Source organism: Chiloscyllium punctatum, chromosome 44, assembly GCF_047496795.1.
Source record: "Chiloscyllium punctatum isolate Juve2018m chromosome 44, sChiPun1.3, whole genome shotgun sequence".
Classification (NCBI taxonomy): Eukaryota; Metazoa; Chordata; class Chondrichthyes; order Orectolobiformes; family Hemiscylliidae; genus Chiloscyllium; species Chiloscyllium punctatum.
The window spans coordinates 47,369,625-47,388,958 of NC_092782.1; the positions used below are offsets into that span (position 1 = coordinate 47,369,625).

Below are 19,334 nucleotides of genomic sequence, written 5' to 3' on the forward strand. Positions count from 1 at the left end.
ATGTCACTTGCTTTATAAAACCTTTAGTTATGTCGAGATTGCCTTAAAAAGTAGTTCTGGGATTTACATATTAATCAACAAAAACCTGCAACCTATTCTAAAAGATGAAAGACTTAACAGCCATCAAGGTTTGTTCAATATATTGTTTCAGTAGCTATAAATTCTGCGTCTTATGATCCTGCTCCAAAGCTACCTGATGAAGCAGCAGTACTCCAAAAGCTAGTACTTCCAAACAAACCTGTTGGATTATACCGTGGTGTTGTGTGATTCTTAATTGTACAGATAAAGATTGCAGTTAAACTAATACCAGTTGAATAACTCTAAAACATCAACGGAATAGCAAAGCATAACGTCCAACATTGTGGAAGAGCGATTTTGAACGCTGGGGGAGGCGAGACAAGAAGAAAGTCTACACTTTCCATCACATTGTCAACCTAAACGATATTCTTCGATATCAGCAGATGGGATTCTGGGATATGTAGTTTCCTGCACTCTCGTCTTTGTACGACTCAGATGGAAAGGAATTGAACTACCCAGAAACCTTTGCGCAAGGATTTACAGCCAATGAAACACTTTGTGGGAAATGTAGTCCTTCTGGCTTGCATTATCGGCGCAAATAGTAAGAATTGAGGTAGAAAGAAACTACAGCACTCTCAGGGGTGGGGGCAAGAGAGGAGGCGGTGGTAATAAAGTGGCGGCGCGGGGCATGCGCAACGTGAACACTGTTAGTGCAGCGACAGAGAAGCAAAGCTGGAGTTTGAGAGGAACGGGTGCGGTTGGGGAGAGCGAGAAGGCGCGCTCGGCGATTTAAGAAAAAAATGTCGCTTCAGGTGGTCACAGCAAAGATGGCCGAAGTGGAATTGAAGGAGGCAGTTGTGGCCTTGGATAAGGTGAACGCTGAGAGGAAGAACGTTCAAACAAAAGACGGGGAGCCCACGGCGACGAGCTCAGCGGAGGAAATCAAACAGCATCATTTGCCACCCCTCAGCAACACCATGCCGAAGGACTCGAAGTCGGCGATGAAATCCACTGAGGCCACACAGAACGGAGACACTTTCAACGCGGACGGCACCGTCATGGAAGCCCCACGGACCGTGAAGAAGGTGAGGGGAACTGAACCTGACCGGCAAACTCTACCATGACCACTTACCGCACTCACTTCCTTGTGATTTTTCCGACTTTAGTACTCCTCTAGCAATCCAGAATGGGGGGGTGAATATTGTTTGTGTTTGTTATTTTTTTTGTGTGGGAGGGCGCGGGGGAGAGAGAGTGAGTGAGTAAGCTTGTGAGAAGGCTCTTGCCTCCTCGGTGGAACAGTAACTGCCGAACCGCCCGCTTGAATTAAACGAGTGCACGGGCCCCCGCGCGCGCCAAAGGGGGCGGGGTTTCGGGAGCACGCGTGGCAATGACATCATATCAATCCACCTTCTCAATGAATCAGACAAGGAAGAAGCCATTCTGCCCATCGTCACTGTGCCAGCACTTTGAAAGGAGCGTATCGGTCATTTGCGAAAGAAAAAAAGTTTCTTTCAACTATTCTCCTTGGAGCGTCTGTTATTGAATCTTCGGAATCATCGGTCCGATTATTTCTAGTCTCTGACGTGGTCACGCATCCCCGTCAATTAATTGTCCTACAAACCACTCAGTAATGCCGATGAGATCTGGCTTCATTGGCTTGCTAAGAATCTAAACTATATTCTGGGATACAAAGGATGATAAATAGCATACATTTTATCAGAACCTGGTTGGGCCATTTAGCCCATCCAGCCTATTCCACCATTTAGTTAGATCATGGCTGACCATCAACCTCAATGCTATATACATACACTACTATCTCTAAATCCCTAGATGTCATTAGTGTCCAGAGATCTTCCGATTTCTTCCTAAAGTGCGCCCAGTGATTGATCTTGTGCATCCTCCAGGTTAGTGAATTCAGTAGATTCACCGCCATCTGAGTGAAGATATTTCTCCTCGTCTCCGTTTTAATAATACTGCAAGATGGAGGAGCAGATGTAGACCACTCGGCCAGCTCTGCTGGCTGACCTGTTAATCCTCAACTTCATTTTCCTGTCTTTGCCAGTTAAGATGGCAGCAGAGTAAAATGCTTCTAGAAGCGCCTCTGCTCGCCAGGTCCTTTTTCCATTTTCTTTCTTTTTTCCTCTTGCTGCAATTTTCCTCCCAACTTTTAACAACTTTAAGTTCTTAAACTTGGAATAGAGAACAAAGTCAGAGACCAGCCTGTGTGAGCGACAAGTTACAGCTGCAGTAGGAGCAGAGCGTCCACAGGCCAAGTCCCAGAAACAAATAATGGCTGGAGCAGCAGCAGAGCTGAGAGCCGAGTCATGGCCAGGGCTGGTGCCTAGCGAGCTCTGGCCAACCAAGGTGATGAGTCGTCGACAGAGGTCAGTGCATGGGTGCACCGTGGCCTCTTGTTTTGAAGCCGGGTGGGCGCACACAATGAAAAAGGACTATAACTTGAGTACTTCAAAATTACCTTTTATTCTCATTTTAGACTTTTTAAACTTTGTATTTCCATGCTAATTTTTTTTAAACTATTTCAATTCTGTAACAACACTTAAAAGTATCTGTACCTAGGTACCCTGTACCTAAGATGGCACTGAGAGGCGATATTGCAAACTTTTCACGCATTCATTGAAGTGCATCTGATGGTAAAGACTATCCTTTTCTATTCTTTTCTCCACAACCCTTTATTCCCTTACTGTTTCAAAATCTATATCAGCCTTGAAAATGTCTGATATCCCCAGCCTCTCAGCCCCCTGCAATAAGAATTCCACGGATTCGCTATCGTCTTGAGGGAAGAAATTTGTCATCCTCTGTTGTTGTGGTTCTGTTCGCCGAGCTGGGAATTTGTCTTGCAAACGTTTCGTCCCCTGTCTAGGTGACATCCTCAGTGCTTGGGAGCCTCTTGTGAAGCGTCACCTAGACAGGGGACGAAACGTTTGCAAGACAAATTCCCAGCTCGGCGAACAGAACCACAACAACAAGCACATCTTCTACAAATCTTCTACCAAACTTTGTCATCCTCTGTTTAAATGTGCGACCTCTTATTCTGAGATTATGCCATTTGGCCCAAGACACACTCACAAGGGGAAACAACCTCTCCGCGTCTATTCTGTCAATTCCCCTAAGCATCGTGTTTGTTTCAAAAGGGTTGCCTTCCAATAATCTAAATTCTGCTGAGTATGGGCCCAACCTACTGAAGCTGGTTTGCAATGCAGATTGATATCAACAGCATAAAATTCAATTTCTGCACTAGCTGAGGTTACTGAGTTCTCTCATTCTGAGGTGTTGTAACACTTGCATTAAAACATCATTGTGTCTCTCTCTCTTTTTCTCTCTTGTTCTCTCCCGCGCTCTCTCTCCCAGATACACCTCTCTTCATAAGGTGATCCCTCTGTACCTGCTGTCACCCTACAAATGAAAAACTGTTTGTTCAGGAACAGACCCTTCAGCTGTACCAATGCATGATGTTTTTCTAAACTTAAAAACCTTTTGCCTTTACACAATCCAAATCTCTCAATTCCATTCCTATTGATATTATCTGTCAAGATGCCTCTTAAATGGAACACCACTGGTCACAGATCTCCAGACTGAAAAATACTCTACCGCTACTAAACTGAGTTCCGATGACTGAGCCAGTTCTGTATCCATCATACCAGCTCACCACGGCTCCCATGTGACATAAACTTTGTCTCAACCTGCTATGAGGAACTTTGTCAAGGCCATGCTAAATCTATATAGATGACATCTACCACCTTGCTGTCATCAATCATCTTTGTCACTTTCTCAAATAACTCAGTCAAGTTTGTGAGACATGAGAGGATACAAAGATTTTGTTCAATTTCCTCGCCTCCCTCCACATTCTGGTGTAGATTCCATAGGTCCTGGGAACTTGTCTATCTTAATGCTTTTCAAAACACCCAACACCACCACCTTTCTTATTGACATGCCCCAGAATTTCGATATTCCCCTCCTGAGACCCACCATCCACCATGTGCTTCTCATCCTTCATTAAGGACCTCATCCATTTTCTCTGACTCCATGCATAAGTTTCCACCTTTGTTCTTGAGTGGTCCCACCCTTTCCTGAGCTGTCCTCTTGCTCTTTAAATATTGGTTTTGTTTTGATTTGATTTACTACTGTCACATCTACTGAGGTACAATGAAAAGTGTTGTCTTACATATTTTACAGGCAGATTGTATTATACAAATGCATCATGGTAACAGAAGAGTGCAGGATACAATGTTTCAGCTGCTGGTAAGGTGCAGAAAGAGTTCAACATTAACACTAAAGAGGTCCATTCAGAAATCTGATAACAACAGGGCACAGCTGTTCTTGAATCTGTTCATACGTCTTTCCAAACTTTTATATCTTCTGCCTGATGGAAGAGAGTATAACTGGGTGGGAGGTTGATTGTTGGTTGCTTTCCCAATGCAGCAGGATGTATAAGTGAAGTTGATGGATGGGAGTCTGGTGTGCATGTTAAACTGGGCTGTGTTGAAAGTTGCCACTGAGGTGGTTAGGGTTGTTGAGAAGGCATATGGTGTATTGGTGTTTATTGGTAAGGGCTTTGAGTTTCGTAGCCACGAGGTCATTCTTCAGCTGTATAAGACACTGCACCTCGAGTGTTGCATATAGTTCTGGTCACTGCATTATAGGAAGGTTGTGGAAGCTTTGGAAAGGGTTGAGAGGAGATTTACTAGAATGTTGCCTGGTATGGGAGGAAGGTCTTGAGGAAAGGCTGAGGGAATGGAGGCTGTTTTCATTGGAGGAAAGAATGTTGAGAGGTGACTTAATCGAGACGTATAAGATAATCAGAGGGTTAGATAGAGTGGACAGTGAGAGCCTTTTTCCTTGGATATTGAGGGCTAACACGAGGGGACATAGCTTTAAATTGAGGGGTGATAGATTTAGGACAGACACCAGGATAGTTTCTTCAAAGTAGAAGGGGCGTGGAATGGCCTGCCTGCAACAGTAGTAGACTCGCTGACGTTAAGGGCATTTAAATGGACATTGGACATATGTATGGATAATAGTGGAACGGTGCAGTTTAAATGCAGATTAACTTCACGGGTTGGTGCAACATCGAGTGCCGAAAGGCCTGTACTGTGCTGTAATATTCTATGTTCACAACTCTAGTTTCTTTGGAGACTTGGGAAGAGCAGTTGCCTTACCAAGCTGCGTTGCATCCAGATATAGATGCACCATAGAGTGCATCCTAAAAATTGGTAAGAGTCTTTACGGACATTTCTTAGCTTCCAGAGGAAGTAGAAGTGTTGTGCTTTTTTTGACCGTAGTGTCAGCATGAGTGGACGGGGACAGATTGTTGATAATCTCCACTCCCATAAACTTGAAGTTCTCAATCATCTTCACTTCAGCACCATTGATGCAAACAGGGGCGTGCCCTCCACTCCACTTCCTGAAGTCAATAACCAACTCCTTTATTTTGTTGATGTTGGCGAGATTGTTGTCTTTAACACCATGCTGATAAGCACTCAAACTCTTTCCTGTACTCCAGTCTCGTCGTTGTTTGAGATCTGACCTCCAACTGGGGTGTCATCAGAAAACTTGTAAATGGAGTTGGTACAGAATTTAGCCATAGTTATGTATGTATAAGGAATACAGTAGGGGGCAGAGCGCAAAGCCTTGCTGGGCACCAATGTTGAGGATTATTGTGGCTGTAGTGTTGTCGCCTATTCTTATTGACTGCAGTCTTTGGTCAGGAAGTTGAGACTTCAGTTATGAAGTGGCGAGCAGAGACCTCTGTGCCAGAGTTTGGTGATAGATTTGTTTGGAATTATGGTGTTGGAAGGCAGAGCTGTAGTTAGTAAGTAGGAACCTAACGTGGTTATCCTTGTCTGGATATTCCAGGAATGTGTATAGGATCAGGGAGATGGCATCCATCATGGACCTTTTGCGTCAGTTGGCAAATTGCAAGTGATCAAGGCAATCTGGGAGGCTTGAATTGAAGTGAGCCATGACCAACCTCTTGAAGAACTTTAAAACACCTTGGGATTTTCCCTAATCCTATTTGCCTAAGGCATATCATGCCCCTTTTATTTTTTTTAAATTCAGTTTTGTGGAGTGTAGACATTACTGGTTGGTCAGTATTAGTTGCCTGACCCAAGTTGTCCTTGAATGTGATGGTGAACTACTTTCTTCAGCCGCTGCAGGCCATCTGCTGTGGGTTGACACGCAATGCCATTGGCGAGGAAATTCCAGGATTTTCACTCTAACAATGAAGCAATGGTGGTATATTTCTAAGTCAGGGTGGTGCAATGGCTTGGAAAGAACTTGAAGATGGTTGTGTTTCCATGTTCCTGCTGCCCTTGTCCTTCTAGATGGAAGTGGTCATGAATTTGGAAAGTGCTGTCTGAGAATCTTAGATAAATTTCTGCAGTGCACCTTGTAAATAGCTTACACTGTTGCCACTGAGTTTCAGTGGTGGGGGGTGTGGATGTGGTATCAATCAAGTGTACCGGTTTGTTCTGGATGGTGTCAAGCTTTGTGAGCTGATGGGGACTTTTCCATTACACTCCAGACTTGTGCCTTGTAGATGGTGGGACAGGCTTAGTGGGTAAGTTACTTGCCACAGTATTCCTAGCCTCTGACCTGAGTTTGTAGTGAGTCCAGTTGAGTTTCTGGTCAGTTGTAACCCTCAGGATGTTGATAGTGGGGGATTCAGAGATGGTAACAAGGTGGCTCAGCGATTAGCACTGCTGCTTCACAGCATCAGGGACATATGTCTTTGTGAAGTTTACATATTCTTCCCCCTGTCTGGGTTTCCTCTCGGTGCTCTTGTTTCCTCCCACAGTCCAAAGATGTGAAGGTTAGGTGGATTGGCTATTGGGGTGTAGGGCTATAGAAATAGGATAGGGGAGTGGGACTGGGTGGGATGCACTATGAATGGTTGTTGTGGACTCAATGGGCTAAACGGCCTGCTTCTACATTCTAGGGATTCTATGATTTGAATGTCAAAGGCCAATGGTGATTTTGTCCCTCATTGAAGATAGTAATTGCCTGGCATTTGTTACTTGTCACTTGTCAGCCCAAGCCTGGATATTATCCAGATCTTGTTGCATTTGAACATGGACTGCTTCAGTATCTGAGGAGTTGCGAATGGTGCTGAACATTGTACGTTCATCAGTGAACATCTCCACTTCTGACCTTAGGGAAGGTCTTCAGCTGAAGATGCTTGGGCCTTGGACACCACCCTGAGGAACTCCTGAGAATTTCCTAGAGCCGAGATGACTAATTTTCAACAATGAGGATCATCTTCCTAAGTACCAAATATGACTCCAACCTCTGGAAAGTTTGCTTTCCGATACCCATTGATTCCAGAAAGTCCTTGGTGGCCACACTCTGTCTAACCAGCCTTAATGTTAAGGGCTGTCACTCTCACCTCAACTCTGGAATTCCTCTTTTTGTCCTTGTTTGAACCAAGACTGTAATGAGGTCAGGAACTGGTCCTGGCTGAACCCATATTGGGCATTGCTGAGCAGTTGCTGCTTGATAGCATTGTTGATGACACCTTCCATTACTTTACTGATTGAGATTGGACTGGGGCGGTAATTAGCTGATTTGTCCTGCTATGCATGTATAGCACTCACCAAGTTTTCACACTGTTGGATAGATGCCAGTGTTGTAACTGTATTGGAACAAATTGGCTAGGTGAGCAGCAAATTCTGGAGCACAGCCAGAATGTTGTCAGGACCCGTAGCCTTTGCAGTATCCAGTGTTTCCAACCATTTCTTGATATCACTTGGAATTGAACTGGCTGAAGACTGGTAGCTATGGACCATGGAGGAGGCCCAAGATAGATCGTCCACTCAATGTTTCTGACTGAAAATTGCCGCAAATGCTTCAGTATTATCTTTTGCACAGTGCTGGGCTTGGCCATCATTGAGGATGGGGAGATTTGTGGAGCAGCTACCTCCAATAAGTTGTTTAATTGTTCACCACCGTTCTTAACTGGATGTGGCAGGAATGCAGGAGCTTAGATCTAATTCGTTAGTTGTTGGACTGGTTAGCTCTGTCTATCACTTGCTGCTTTTGTTATTGCCATGCAAGTAGTCCTGTTTGGTAACTTCATCAGGTTGACACTTAATTTTCAGATATGCCTTGTGCTTCTCCTGGTGTGCACTTTCTCCTGCACTTTCCATTGAACCAGGGTTGATCCCTGGTTTTATGGTAATAGTTAAGTGAGGGATATGCCAAGCCATGAGATCGCAGATTGTAGTGGAGTTCAGTTCTGCTGTTGATGGCCTATAATGCCTCATAGATGCCCGGTCTTGACTTGCTGAATCTGTTTGAAGTCTAACCCATTTAGCATGGTGATAATGCCACACAACACGATTGAAGTTATTCTCAATCTTAAGATGGTACTTCATCTCCACAAAGACTGTGCAGTAGTCACTCTTACTGATACTGTCGTGGACATATGCATCTGCAGCTGGCAGGTTGGTATGGATGCAGTCAAGTTTGTTTTTAACTCACCACCTGCTGCAGACCCAGTCCAGTAGATGTGTCCTTTCTGACCAGACCAGCCCAATTAGCAGTACTGCTACTGAGCCACCCTTGGTGGTAGACATTGAAATCCCTCATCCAGAGTACATATTGTGCACTTGCCATCCTCAGCACTTCCTCTAAGTATTGCTCAAAATAGAGGAGTATCAATTCATCAGCCATGGGACTTCATGGGATCTGGACTCAATGGTGAGGACTCCCAGAGCAACTCCCTCCCAGCTGTATACCAGTGTGCCAACACCTCTGCTAGTTTTGTCCTGTCGGTGGGACAGGACCTATCCAGGGATGGTAATGGTGCTGTTTGGGAGTTTTGGGTACAATTCTGTGATCAGGCTATGTCAAGCTGCTGCTTGATTGGTCAGTGAGATAGCTCTCCCAGTTTTGGCGCTAAGCCCCAAATGTTAATGAGGACTTTGCAGGGTCTACAGGGCTGTTTCTGCCATTGTCTTTTCCGATGTCAAAGTCAATCTATCCTCTTTTGTTTCTTTGAAACTTTGTAGCAATTGATGCAACTGAGTGGATAGCTAGGTCATTTGAATGGATAATTGAGAATCAGCCACATTGCTATGGTTCTGGAGTCACATGAAGGCCAGCCCAGGTTAGAATAGCAGATTTTGTACCCTGAAGGACCTTCATGAATCAGAGAGGTTTTTCTGACAATTGACAATGGTTTCATGGTCATCAGTAGATTCCACCATCTGCCAATGCAGGATTCGAACCTGGGTGCCCAAAACATTAGTTGAGTTTCTGGGATTAATAGTTTAGCATTAATACCATGAGGCCATCACCTCCCCGCCCTCCTAATTACTTGTTAGACTCCTTTTCCTGCTAGAGTCGAAAAGTGTGACACTGAAAAAGCACAGCAGATCACGCAGCATCCGAAGAGCAGGAGAGTCAATGTTTCAGACAGAAGCCCTTCACCAGGAATCTTTTCCTGCTATCTTTATATTCTTGAAGGGCTCTGTCTGTTTTCAGTTTTCTAAATCTTACGCTTGCCTCTTTTTTTTTTCTTTAACTAAGCTCTCAATTTATCATTTAAGGTTCTCGAATCTTGTCATCCTATCCTTCATTTTCCTAGGAACACGCTGTTCCAGAGTTCTAGTCAACTGGAATCAAAAGATTTCCATTTGCCTGATATGGATTTAACCTCAAATAGCTGTCCCCTATCTACATATCCCAGTTCCTACCTAATATTGTGGTAGTTAGCTTTTCCCCAATTTAGTACTTTCACCCAAGGCGTACTATTATCCTTATCCATAAGTAAACGGAAACTTACAGATTCATGGCCACTCCCTGAATTGCTCCCCAACTGAAACTTTGAGTTGGACACACATGTGCCACAATACCACTTCTAGAATGGCCCTTATAGATAGTTTCAAAGAGCTATCCTAGACGCACCTAAATCCCCCCGACCTCAACCCCACGCTCTGGTTCCTGCCTCACTGCTACACTAATTTAAACCCTCCCAAGTGGCACTAGCAAACCTACCCACCAGGATATTTGTGGCAGTTTAGATGCAACCTGTCTTTCTTGTATAGATTCCATCTGTCCTTGAAGACAATATTTCCTCGTGAAATAACCCTGCCTACTCTGGTCAAATCTGGTCAAACCACTGAAGTGTGGGTAGTTTGATTTTTCTTTTACAAAGTGAACTGCTACAATATGAATTCACTATTTGAAAAGATCATGGAAGCAGTTTGATCTAAAACTTGATTAGGAAATGGCATGGGACTTGTGGGTTATGAAATCGGGCAAGTGGAGTGAATTCAATAGCTCTTTCAAAGTGTTGATGCAGGCACAATGGACCAAATTATCACTTGTTCTTATAAGTGCAAACATTTCTTTCAATGGATGTCTGATTTGCAGTTTTTAAAAAATCTATTATTTCAGCCTTCTGAATAATGAACCCTCTATCCAAAACTGCGATTTAGTTCTTAATTAGTCATTCTGTGTCACTAGCTAATCATAGGGTAGGTAGTTTTTTCTTGGAAGTGATTATACTGAATGAGCTGGCACTATACTCTATGCCAAAGCTTATTGTCACACTGCTTTTCTTTAAAGAGCACAAGCCTGTCCTCAGTAATTCATTTCACTGCACTGTTGTAATAAAATTGATACTCTTTGCTCTGAAGTCAAAATGTTTGATTCCTTGTCCAGCACTGTCAAGCCATTCTAGTGATATGAAAATTTATGTGGGAATGAGCTAATGTTGCAGCTGGTCAAAAATGTGAGATGACGAAAGTAGCAGAATACAATTTGCTTTCATATCCATGTGCTGATGTTGTGTATGTTGATTGAGCATTGAATACAAGATGTGTGACAGAGTGAAGATATAAAACTGTGCTTCAAAAATTCCTAGGATAGCAGTATTTGTACATTTTTTTTAGTGTTGGTCATTTCAACTAAATACAGACATTTCTTATAGGATTTTCTTCTGCTGAAAGTAAACTAGAGGAAAATTTCTTTCACTGCTTCACTGCATTGAGTATGGTGTCCTGGAAATTAGTTGCAAGATGAGAAAATATTTTACTCTGGATTCTGAACCTTTGGAATTCTCTGCCTCTAAGACAGTGGGAGCTCATGTTTTGTGTATGTTTACGTTTTAGATTGATAGATTTCTGATTACATGATGTACAAGATTATGAGAATGTACGAATGAACATCTTTTGAAGTGTTTAATCAGCCACTATCACAGCAAATTGTGAGACAGACTTGATGGGCTGAACGGCCCACTGTTCCCATGTTCCTTCCAGGACTGCAGCAGTTCAAGAAGGCAGCCCACAACCACCATCTCAAGGGTAATTTGGGATGGGCAATAAATGCTGGACTAACTGCTGATGCCCACATCTTATGAAGGAATGAAAGATGTTACTCCTCATAGGAGAATCTAGAACTGGGGGAACGGTTTAATTGAGGGAATCACCCATATAGGAGGAAAATGAGAAACCTCTCCTCGGGGTGATGAATCTTTTCTCTATTCCAGAGAACTGCTGGAGCAGAGTCATTTTACTATATTCAAGCCTGAGTTAGACAGGTTTTGAACTACAGAGAAATGGTGTACAGGCCAGGAAGATAGAGTTGAAGATAAAGTTGAATCAGCCATGATAATATGTGGCAGGACAGGCTTGGGAGGCTGGTATAGTCTGTTTCTCTTATTTCTCACATTCTTATTTTTGGAATATTTCTGTACTTTTCTGATTTCAGCTGCATGCTGTTGGCTGTAATACATTGTGGCATGATAGCATTGATTTTCCTGTTCTGCAAGGAAATTTTGGTTCAGTTGCAGACAGACTTCCTTGTGGTTCAGACAGGATATATCATTCAGAACAGTATGTTGCAATAAATAGAGAGATTTCTCAGTAAATCTCTACTTCAGGACAGCAAAATTCTTTCTTGTACTATATTTTCATTTAACCAGTATCCAAACGTGTGGGGCTATAAACCACATCAGATGCTTTCAGTTCAACATAATTTGCTGATAATTACATTACTTTTGTTTCACCAAGTGAAAACGTGTGTTTATTATAACACACTTCAAAATTTGTGCATAAAGACTTGCACTCTGTTTTGGCTTGTAACAATACTGTAGTTTTCTTTGGTCTGTCATATTGACTCTGGAAACATTTTATCTACTATCTTTTGAATAATTAATTATAGTAGCATTGATTACAGATTCTTGCATTTTCAGTAACTTAGGTTTCTAGAAAATTATGTGTCAAATGATTGGTTCTGCTTTCATCAAACCTCAAACTCTAATCAGTGAATATTGTTATTCTCTATAACTATAGTTTAAGAACATTAGTACTCTTAAGAGCCTGCCTTACTCTTTTTTTTTACAAAATGAAATCCTGAAGGTGAAACCTATACTTATGATTTGCTTCCCTGGAAAGCCTTTAGGCAGTATCTGCATCTGAACAGATCAATAAACTGTTGGTAGACATTCTGTGTTGCTCTATACCTGCTGTGTGATGCCAGGGGGATTTATAGTAATTCTTTTTTCCTATCCTGGCATAGGGTGGGGTGAAGGAAGAGAATAAATCCAATGCAGTATGGCTTAAATCAGGAATTCCATATTTAAGATTATTATGGGGTCATATTTGCTTCTCTGGCAAGTCTAATCAGGTTTTTTAAAAAATCTCAAAATCAGCTATTGTGCTTCTCATTAACAAGCATCTGATCAAATGGAGGGAAAAAAACCATTTTATCACTTGTCAGAACATATACCAACAGATTGAGGTGATGCTTAATCATCAAATGTCTTTTCAGTGGGCATATTGACTGTCTCTTCTAAATTGGGTTAAGTAAAAACTAAATTCACCATCCCAACTGGATCTATATGTAAACCCTTCCTATTTCTGCTCTTTTCTACCCACAGCAACCCCCTTTGGCAATAATATCTTACTTGACTTCCTCTGATCTCTGACACCACTTATCAAACATTCAACATTTGGTGAGCAGAAATTATTCCAACTAAATGAAGGGAAAATACAAGCCACTCTCTTTATGTTCTCCCTACAAACTCTACTCACCAAGTGACCAATTGTATCATCCCTGGTCACTGAATTTGAACTGGACTTTTCCCATGCTTTGCTTCCTGTTTGATCCTGGGCAGAGCTTCAAACTCCACTTTCTGTCTGTCACCAAGATCACCTACTCCCACATATAACGCTTATCTGTGCCTCCGCTCATTGCTAAATTCTCAATCAACACCATCTTGCATTTGTATTGAGTTATACAGCATTATTAAACAAAACTTGACAATAGGCTACCTAAGATGATGTTCAGGCTGACAACCAAAATCCCAGTTCAATATGCAAGCTTTAAGGACTCTCTTAAAGAGGGGAAAAGAGAAAGATAGGGAAGGTTTTTGGAAGAAAATTCTGGATCTAAAGATAATGCATTTCCCTCTGTGTTCCACTATTTATACGTTCCTCCTGAATGACACAGAACAACACACTATAGTCATTCTAACATGAAAGTTTCTTAATCACCTCATCGAGCAAAATGTTTAAGTTTTGCTTGGAGTCTTTATTTTATTTCATTCATGGGATATGGGCAATCCTGGCTGGTCCAGCGTTTATTGTGTATCCCTAGTTGCCCTTGAGAAGGGGCTAGTGAGCTGCAACTTTAAGCTGCTGCAGTCTGTTTGATGTAGGTAGTTCCACAATGTTATTAGGGAGGGGGTTCAAGAATATTTCCAAGTCGGAATAGTGAGTGATTTGGAGCGATGGTGTTGTTGGTGCTAGGGGAATCAAGAGGAAAGGTTCTACTGCATTTTACCCCAGTAAGCTGCTCTTTAGTAGGTGATCCTTCTGCAAAAGTATTTTACTTTTTCCAAAATTTATTTTAGACATTATCAAATCTACTAGTTCAGAGATGTTATTACAGGCCTATGAAGCAGGTATGATTTGTACCTGGGCCACCTCCTCTAGAGGTAGGGACACTACCAGTGCACCACAAGAGTCCTATTCAAAACTTGGTTGAAACAAAAACTTGAAACACTCAGTAGCTGTGCAATGTAGGCAAACAGTGGAGGGTTACAGTTGAAATGCTGGTATTTTCAGTCAGAACATTCAATCTTAATTTGACTCCATGGAGAGCCAGGAGGTATTCAGCATGTTGCCAGACCTGCCAAACAGGTTTCGCCTTTGGCTGAAGGGAAGATGGAGGTTTTCATATCATATGTTGCACAAATGTTCAATATATTATAGGGCCCTGGCAGTCTTTTAACAAATGTCTTGAGGCCCTTCACAGAAATGTAATCAAACAACTAACAGTAGAAGATTGTCTGGGTATATTCTAATTACATAAAGCAGGAAAATACCATCTGTCCAATTACTGTACTATCTGTCTGTTATAGAGACACCGCAATATATAGCACTGAATCTCTATTTCCATTGCTTATTTATCAATAGTGCTATCAAGTTCTATTTTAGCAATCTTCTAATCACTGATGCTCTATTCAGATTTTGCTAGAGTCACTTGGCTTCAAACTTCACTGGTCATGCCAATTGTGGCACATTACTATTAGCTAGACTTGTCTTTTCTGGTCTGGATACCATAGCTACTGACCTTAACTATTTAACCATTGTTAAATGCGGAAGGAAATAACAGCAACTGCTAATGCATACTACTTTAATACAGATCCTTCAGCTAGTATAAATTTTGAATGAGTTGAGATTTGAGATAGAAATATGTGCCTTTCATGTTTACGTTTTAATATCCAAAACTGAAAATTGCAACAGAGCTGGCTCGAAGATAGAAGACAGGATGTGGTGGAGGGTTGCTTTTCAGACTGGAGGCCTGTGACTAGTGATGTGCCAAAGGTCGGTGCTGGGTCCACTGCTTTTCATCACTTATAAATGGTTTGGATGTGAATATAGGAGGTATAGTTAGTACATTTGCAGATACCACCAAAATTGGGGGTATAATGGACAGTGAAGAAGGGTACCTCACAGTACAGTGGGATCATGATTAGATGGGCCAAGGAATGGCAGATGGAGTTTAATTTAGATAAACATGAGGTAGTGCATTTTGGTAAGGCAAATCGGGGTCGGACTTATACACTTAATGGTGAGTTCCTGGGAAGTGTTGCTGAACAAAGAAACCTTGGAGTGCAGGTTCATAGATAGTTGAAATTGCAGTAACAAGTAGGTAGGACAGTGAAGGAAGTGTTTGGTATGCTTTCCTTTTTTTTTGGTCAGAGCATTTAAGTATAGGAGTTGGGAGGTCATGTTGCAGCTGTTGAGGACATTTGGTTAGGCCACATTTGGAATATTGTGTGCAATCCTGGTCTGTCTCAAATAGGAAGGATGTTGTGAAACTTGAAAGGGTTCAGAAAAGATTAACAAGGATGTTGCTAGGGTTGGAGGGTTTGAGTGACAGGGAGAGGCTGAATAGGCTGGGGCGGTTTCCCTGGAACGTCAGAGGCTGAGGAGTAAACTTAGAGGTTTACAGAATCATGAGGGGTATGGATAGGGTTACGTAGACAAGGTATTTTCCCTGGGTGGGAGAGTCCAGAACTAGAGGGCATAGGTTTAAGGTGAGAGGGGAAAGATTTAAAAGGGACCTAAGGGGGCAACTTTTTCACTCAGATGGTGGTGTGTATGTTTGAGCTGCCAGAGGAAGTGGTGGTGGCTGGTACAATTACAACATTTAAAAGGCATCTGGATGGGTAAATGAATAGGGAGGATTTAGAGGGATATGGGCCAAGTGCTGGCAAATGGGACTAAAGTAATTTACGATATCTGGTCGCCATGGATGAGTTGGACTGAAGCGTCTGTTTCTGTGCTGTACATCTCTATGACTAATAATCACTTGGAAAAACAGTCTTTCTACAGATCAGGTATGGCTTTGGATTCCTCACTATCCACTTCTCTCAAATTGTTGCTACAAACATTATTTGTGATTTACATAAAGGACGGAAGGAGTTGAGATTAATAATTTGAATGGTTCTATGGATTGCAGAAGTTAAAGCATTACTGATACTGAAATTTTTCCCATTTCAACTGTAATCTTGGGTGTTCACTGGAGATAATGAAAAAATGTAACACTTGGGTACAAATGATTCATTTAAACAAAGTAGCTGGAGGAAATCCATCCTCTTGCCTTCACTATTTTTAAGGTGTTTTCCTGTTTGCTGTGTACATGCTGGAATGCAAATAAACAAGTTATCCAATGTTCTGGGACATCAACTAATTTTCTGACAGAATAATTTGATTGTGTTTTAATTATGCTTCATCTCCAACTATATTGTGTACCATCTATGTCACAACTGAGGTCTGGAACCTACCATGAGGGATGATCATTGGTATGAATCCATAACACACACTACAGTACAGTACGAAATAACTGAAATTTCTAACATAAGGGTGTAAGTATTTTACTGTATAATTATTGCAATGAATAAGAATATTGATTGCTAAATGTCAGTTAAGTAATGCAGGAATTCAGCAGTCTCAGAACATCAAAATAGATTCTCAAGTGGTCTAAGTGATATTTTCTAAAATAGCATTTAAACTGAACGTTACAATTTCAATCCAATTACAATGCTCCTGTCTTATAAACAAAACAGTGATTGCCAAAGGCTATTTAATATTGTTCACCATCCTTTGTTCTATTGTAACCTCAGGGCCTCCCTAACATAATGGGAGGTGTGAAGGTCTGACCAGCCTCTGCCTAGTGGTGTTTTTTTTTCGCTGCTAAGTATATGCTTTTACTGAGTTACATTTAAGGACTGCAAATTGTTAGGTCCAATCATTTACAAATTCAATACAAATGTTCCAACAGATTTGGTGACCAATGCATTACTTTTTGCCTTTCTTTGTAAAAGTAAAGACCCAATTTCCCCTTATTCCTTTCTCTCCTTTTGCAGGAGGGCCAGGAAGACATTGTATTTTGTGTCTTAGTATCACTACTTGCTAATTGAAATCGAACATGCTCAGGGCTCAATATCAGTCTTAGCTGGATTACTTAATCACATAAGGTGATTAGTTCATCTTTATTGAATACTAACTTTTAAATTTCTACAGTGCAAGTGTTACTTTACACTAAGTGGATTTGATTCATTTACACGCATATCCACATTTGCTCCAGTGTGACAAGCCTGCGCCTGGGTTTCAGCAGTGGTGATCTTATCGAAAAATACCATTACGTTTAACCAATAATTGAAAGTTCATTGGTATATGTGACAGAATCTGATTTGGCATTGCTGATATCTGATGTGCACTCAAGGTACGTGGCTTTGTCGCAGAATGGGACAACAGATTGTTTTGTGTCTATATTCATATTAAAGATGAATAGTATGTAGTTGACCATTTTTTAAAAAATGTGATATGTATAAATTAAAACATTTTGTTCTTGTGAAATCGTCTGGGCTATAATCAAGCAGCCTTCTCGACGTGGTTTTCCAAATATTCTGGTTGAAGAATTCCTTTTCAATTTATTAGTGAGCAGAGAGTCCCTCCTTTTATTTAAATTATAAAACTGTACACCACCAGCAATGCCAGAATTTATTCCTACTTTTAATTGGATTTGAGAAGGTGGTAGTGAGCTATTGCCTGCAACTGCTGTAGCCCATGTGATGCACCCACAGTGCTGCCAGGAAGGGAGTTCCAGGATTTTGACCCAGCAACATATTTCCAAGTCAGGATGGTGTGTGATTTGGAGGAGAATTTGCAGATGGTGGTATTCCCATGCATCTGCTGTTCTTGTCCTTCTGTGGTAGCGTTTAGATTAGATTACTTACAGTGTGGAAACAGGCCCTTCGGCGCAACAAGTCCACACCGCCCCGCCCCATACCTAACACTATGGGCAATTTAGCATGGCCAATTCACCTAACCTGCACATCTTTGGACTGTGGGAGGAAACCGGAGCACCCGGAGGAAACCCACGCAGACACGGGGAGAATGTGCAAACTCTACACAGTCAGTCGCCTGAGGCAGGAACTGAACCCAGGTCTCTGGCGCTGTGAGGCAGCAGTGCTAACCACTGTGCCGCCCTACTTGACAAGTTGTTGTTGTACATGTGGGTGGTATGCACTACTGTCACTCTGATGTTAGAGGGATTGACTGTTCAGTGTTAGGGTACTGGAAAAGCTCTGTCCTGGATGGTCTTGAGCTATTCTTGTAGCACACATTCATAGCACTTGTAAAGAATGATTAATCTTTAGGACATTTGAAGAAAGCTTATATTATAAATGAGGAACTGTGTATACAGTTTCCAGGTAATGTTTTATTAATCTTCACAGGTGGCACAGTGGTAGCACTGCCTCATAGTGCTGGTGACCCAGGTTCGATTCCAGTCTCTGGTGACTTTGTGTGGAGTTTGCATACTGTCCCCATGTCTGTGTGGGTTTCCTCCGGATGCACCAGTTTCCTCCCACAATCCAAAGATGTGCAAGATGCTAACTCCCCTTTAGGTGTTCGGGGATGTGTGAGCGAGGTGCATGAGCCATGGGAAATGCAGGTTTACAGGGATAGAACGGGGTGGGGAAGGGTGTCTGGGTGGGACTTGATGGGTCGAATGCCTGTATCCTTCTATAGGGGTTCTATGATTCATGGTTTTCTTTTTATTTGTTCATTATTGACATCCTTGGTGTAAAGTTGCAAATTTGTCAAAGTGTGCTTGTGTATGTTGGTGAATTATTCTGTGCAAAATAAGGGCTACCTGAAGTCGCTTCACCTTGTACAATGAGAAGTGAGAGATTTTGGGACCAGAGACTTCCATCTTAAAACACTTCTCTCAATGAATAAGACACTTTTATCATGTAGAGTCTAGAGGTCTATTGCACAGAAAAATGCACATTATCCCATCAGGTCTGCACCAGTCCAAAATAGTTACCTAAGTACTTGAATCCTGTTTTCCAGCACTTGGCCCATAATTTGTGTGCCATGGCATTATGATTGCACCCCTAAATGCTACTTAAATGTTATGAGGATTTAATCTTGTCAGATGGCCTCTAATTGATAGTTAGCAAGCTGAGAGTTATCAGTAAGTCAAGAAGTCTTAGTGACCTTAAAAGGTTGAATTTTGCCATTGTTACAGTTGGTAAGTTTCCGCCAGTTTAATTTTAGAGTACCACTTCATACAGCCACTGACACTAAGTAGGTAAAGAATTATGTATCTAGCCATGCAATGCAGAATAAATAGGAATGTTTAAATCAGAAAGATGATAAGATTGCCACGGATGGTGGAAATATTTAATCTGGTTCTGCTGCAGAGGACCCTGGATTCATTATGCAACCAACTTCTTGGTGATAATCCTTGACTGCTGTTGCATTAATTTA

At 41.8% G+C, this 19,334-nt stretch overlaps 1 protein-coding gene across 11 annotated transcripts in view; it reads left to right on the forward strand.

Moving 5' to 3' along the window:
* Positions 1-706: 706 nt before the first annotated feature.
* Positions 707-19,334, forward strand: part of ahcyl2b (adenosylhomocysteinase like 2b) — a 94,681-nt gene continuing 76,053 nt past the window's right edge. For 8 of the 11 annotated variants that reach the window (XM_072562836.1, XM_072562839.1, XM_072562837.1 and 5 more), the window contains exon 1: positions 708-1,103. In XM_072562836.1, coding sequence (XP_072418937.1) covers positions 819-1,103 — 285 coding nt within the window. In that variant the 5' untranslated portion in view covers positions 708-818. Of the gene's footprint in view, positions 1,104-19,334 lie in introns of all 11 variants that reach the window. The other 3 variants (XM_072562840.1, XM_072562844.1, XM_072562838.1) reach the window with 2 other exon arrangements.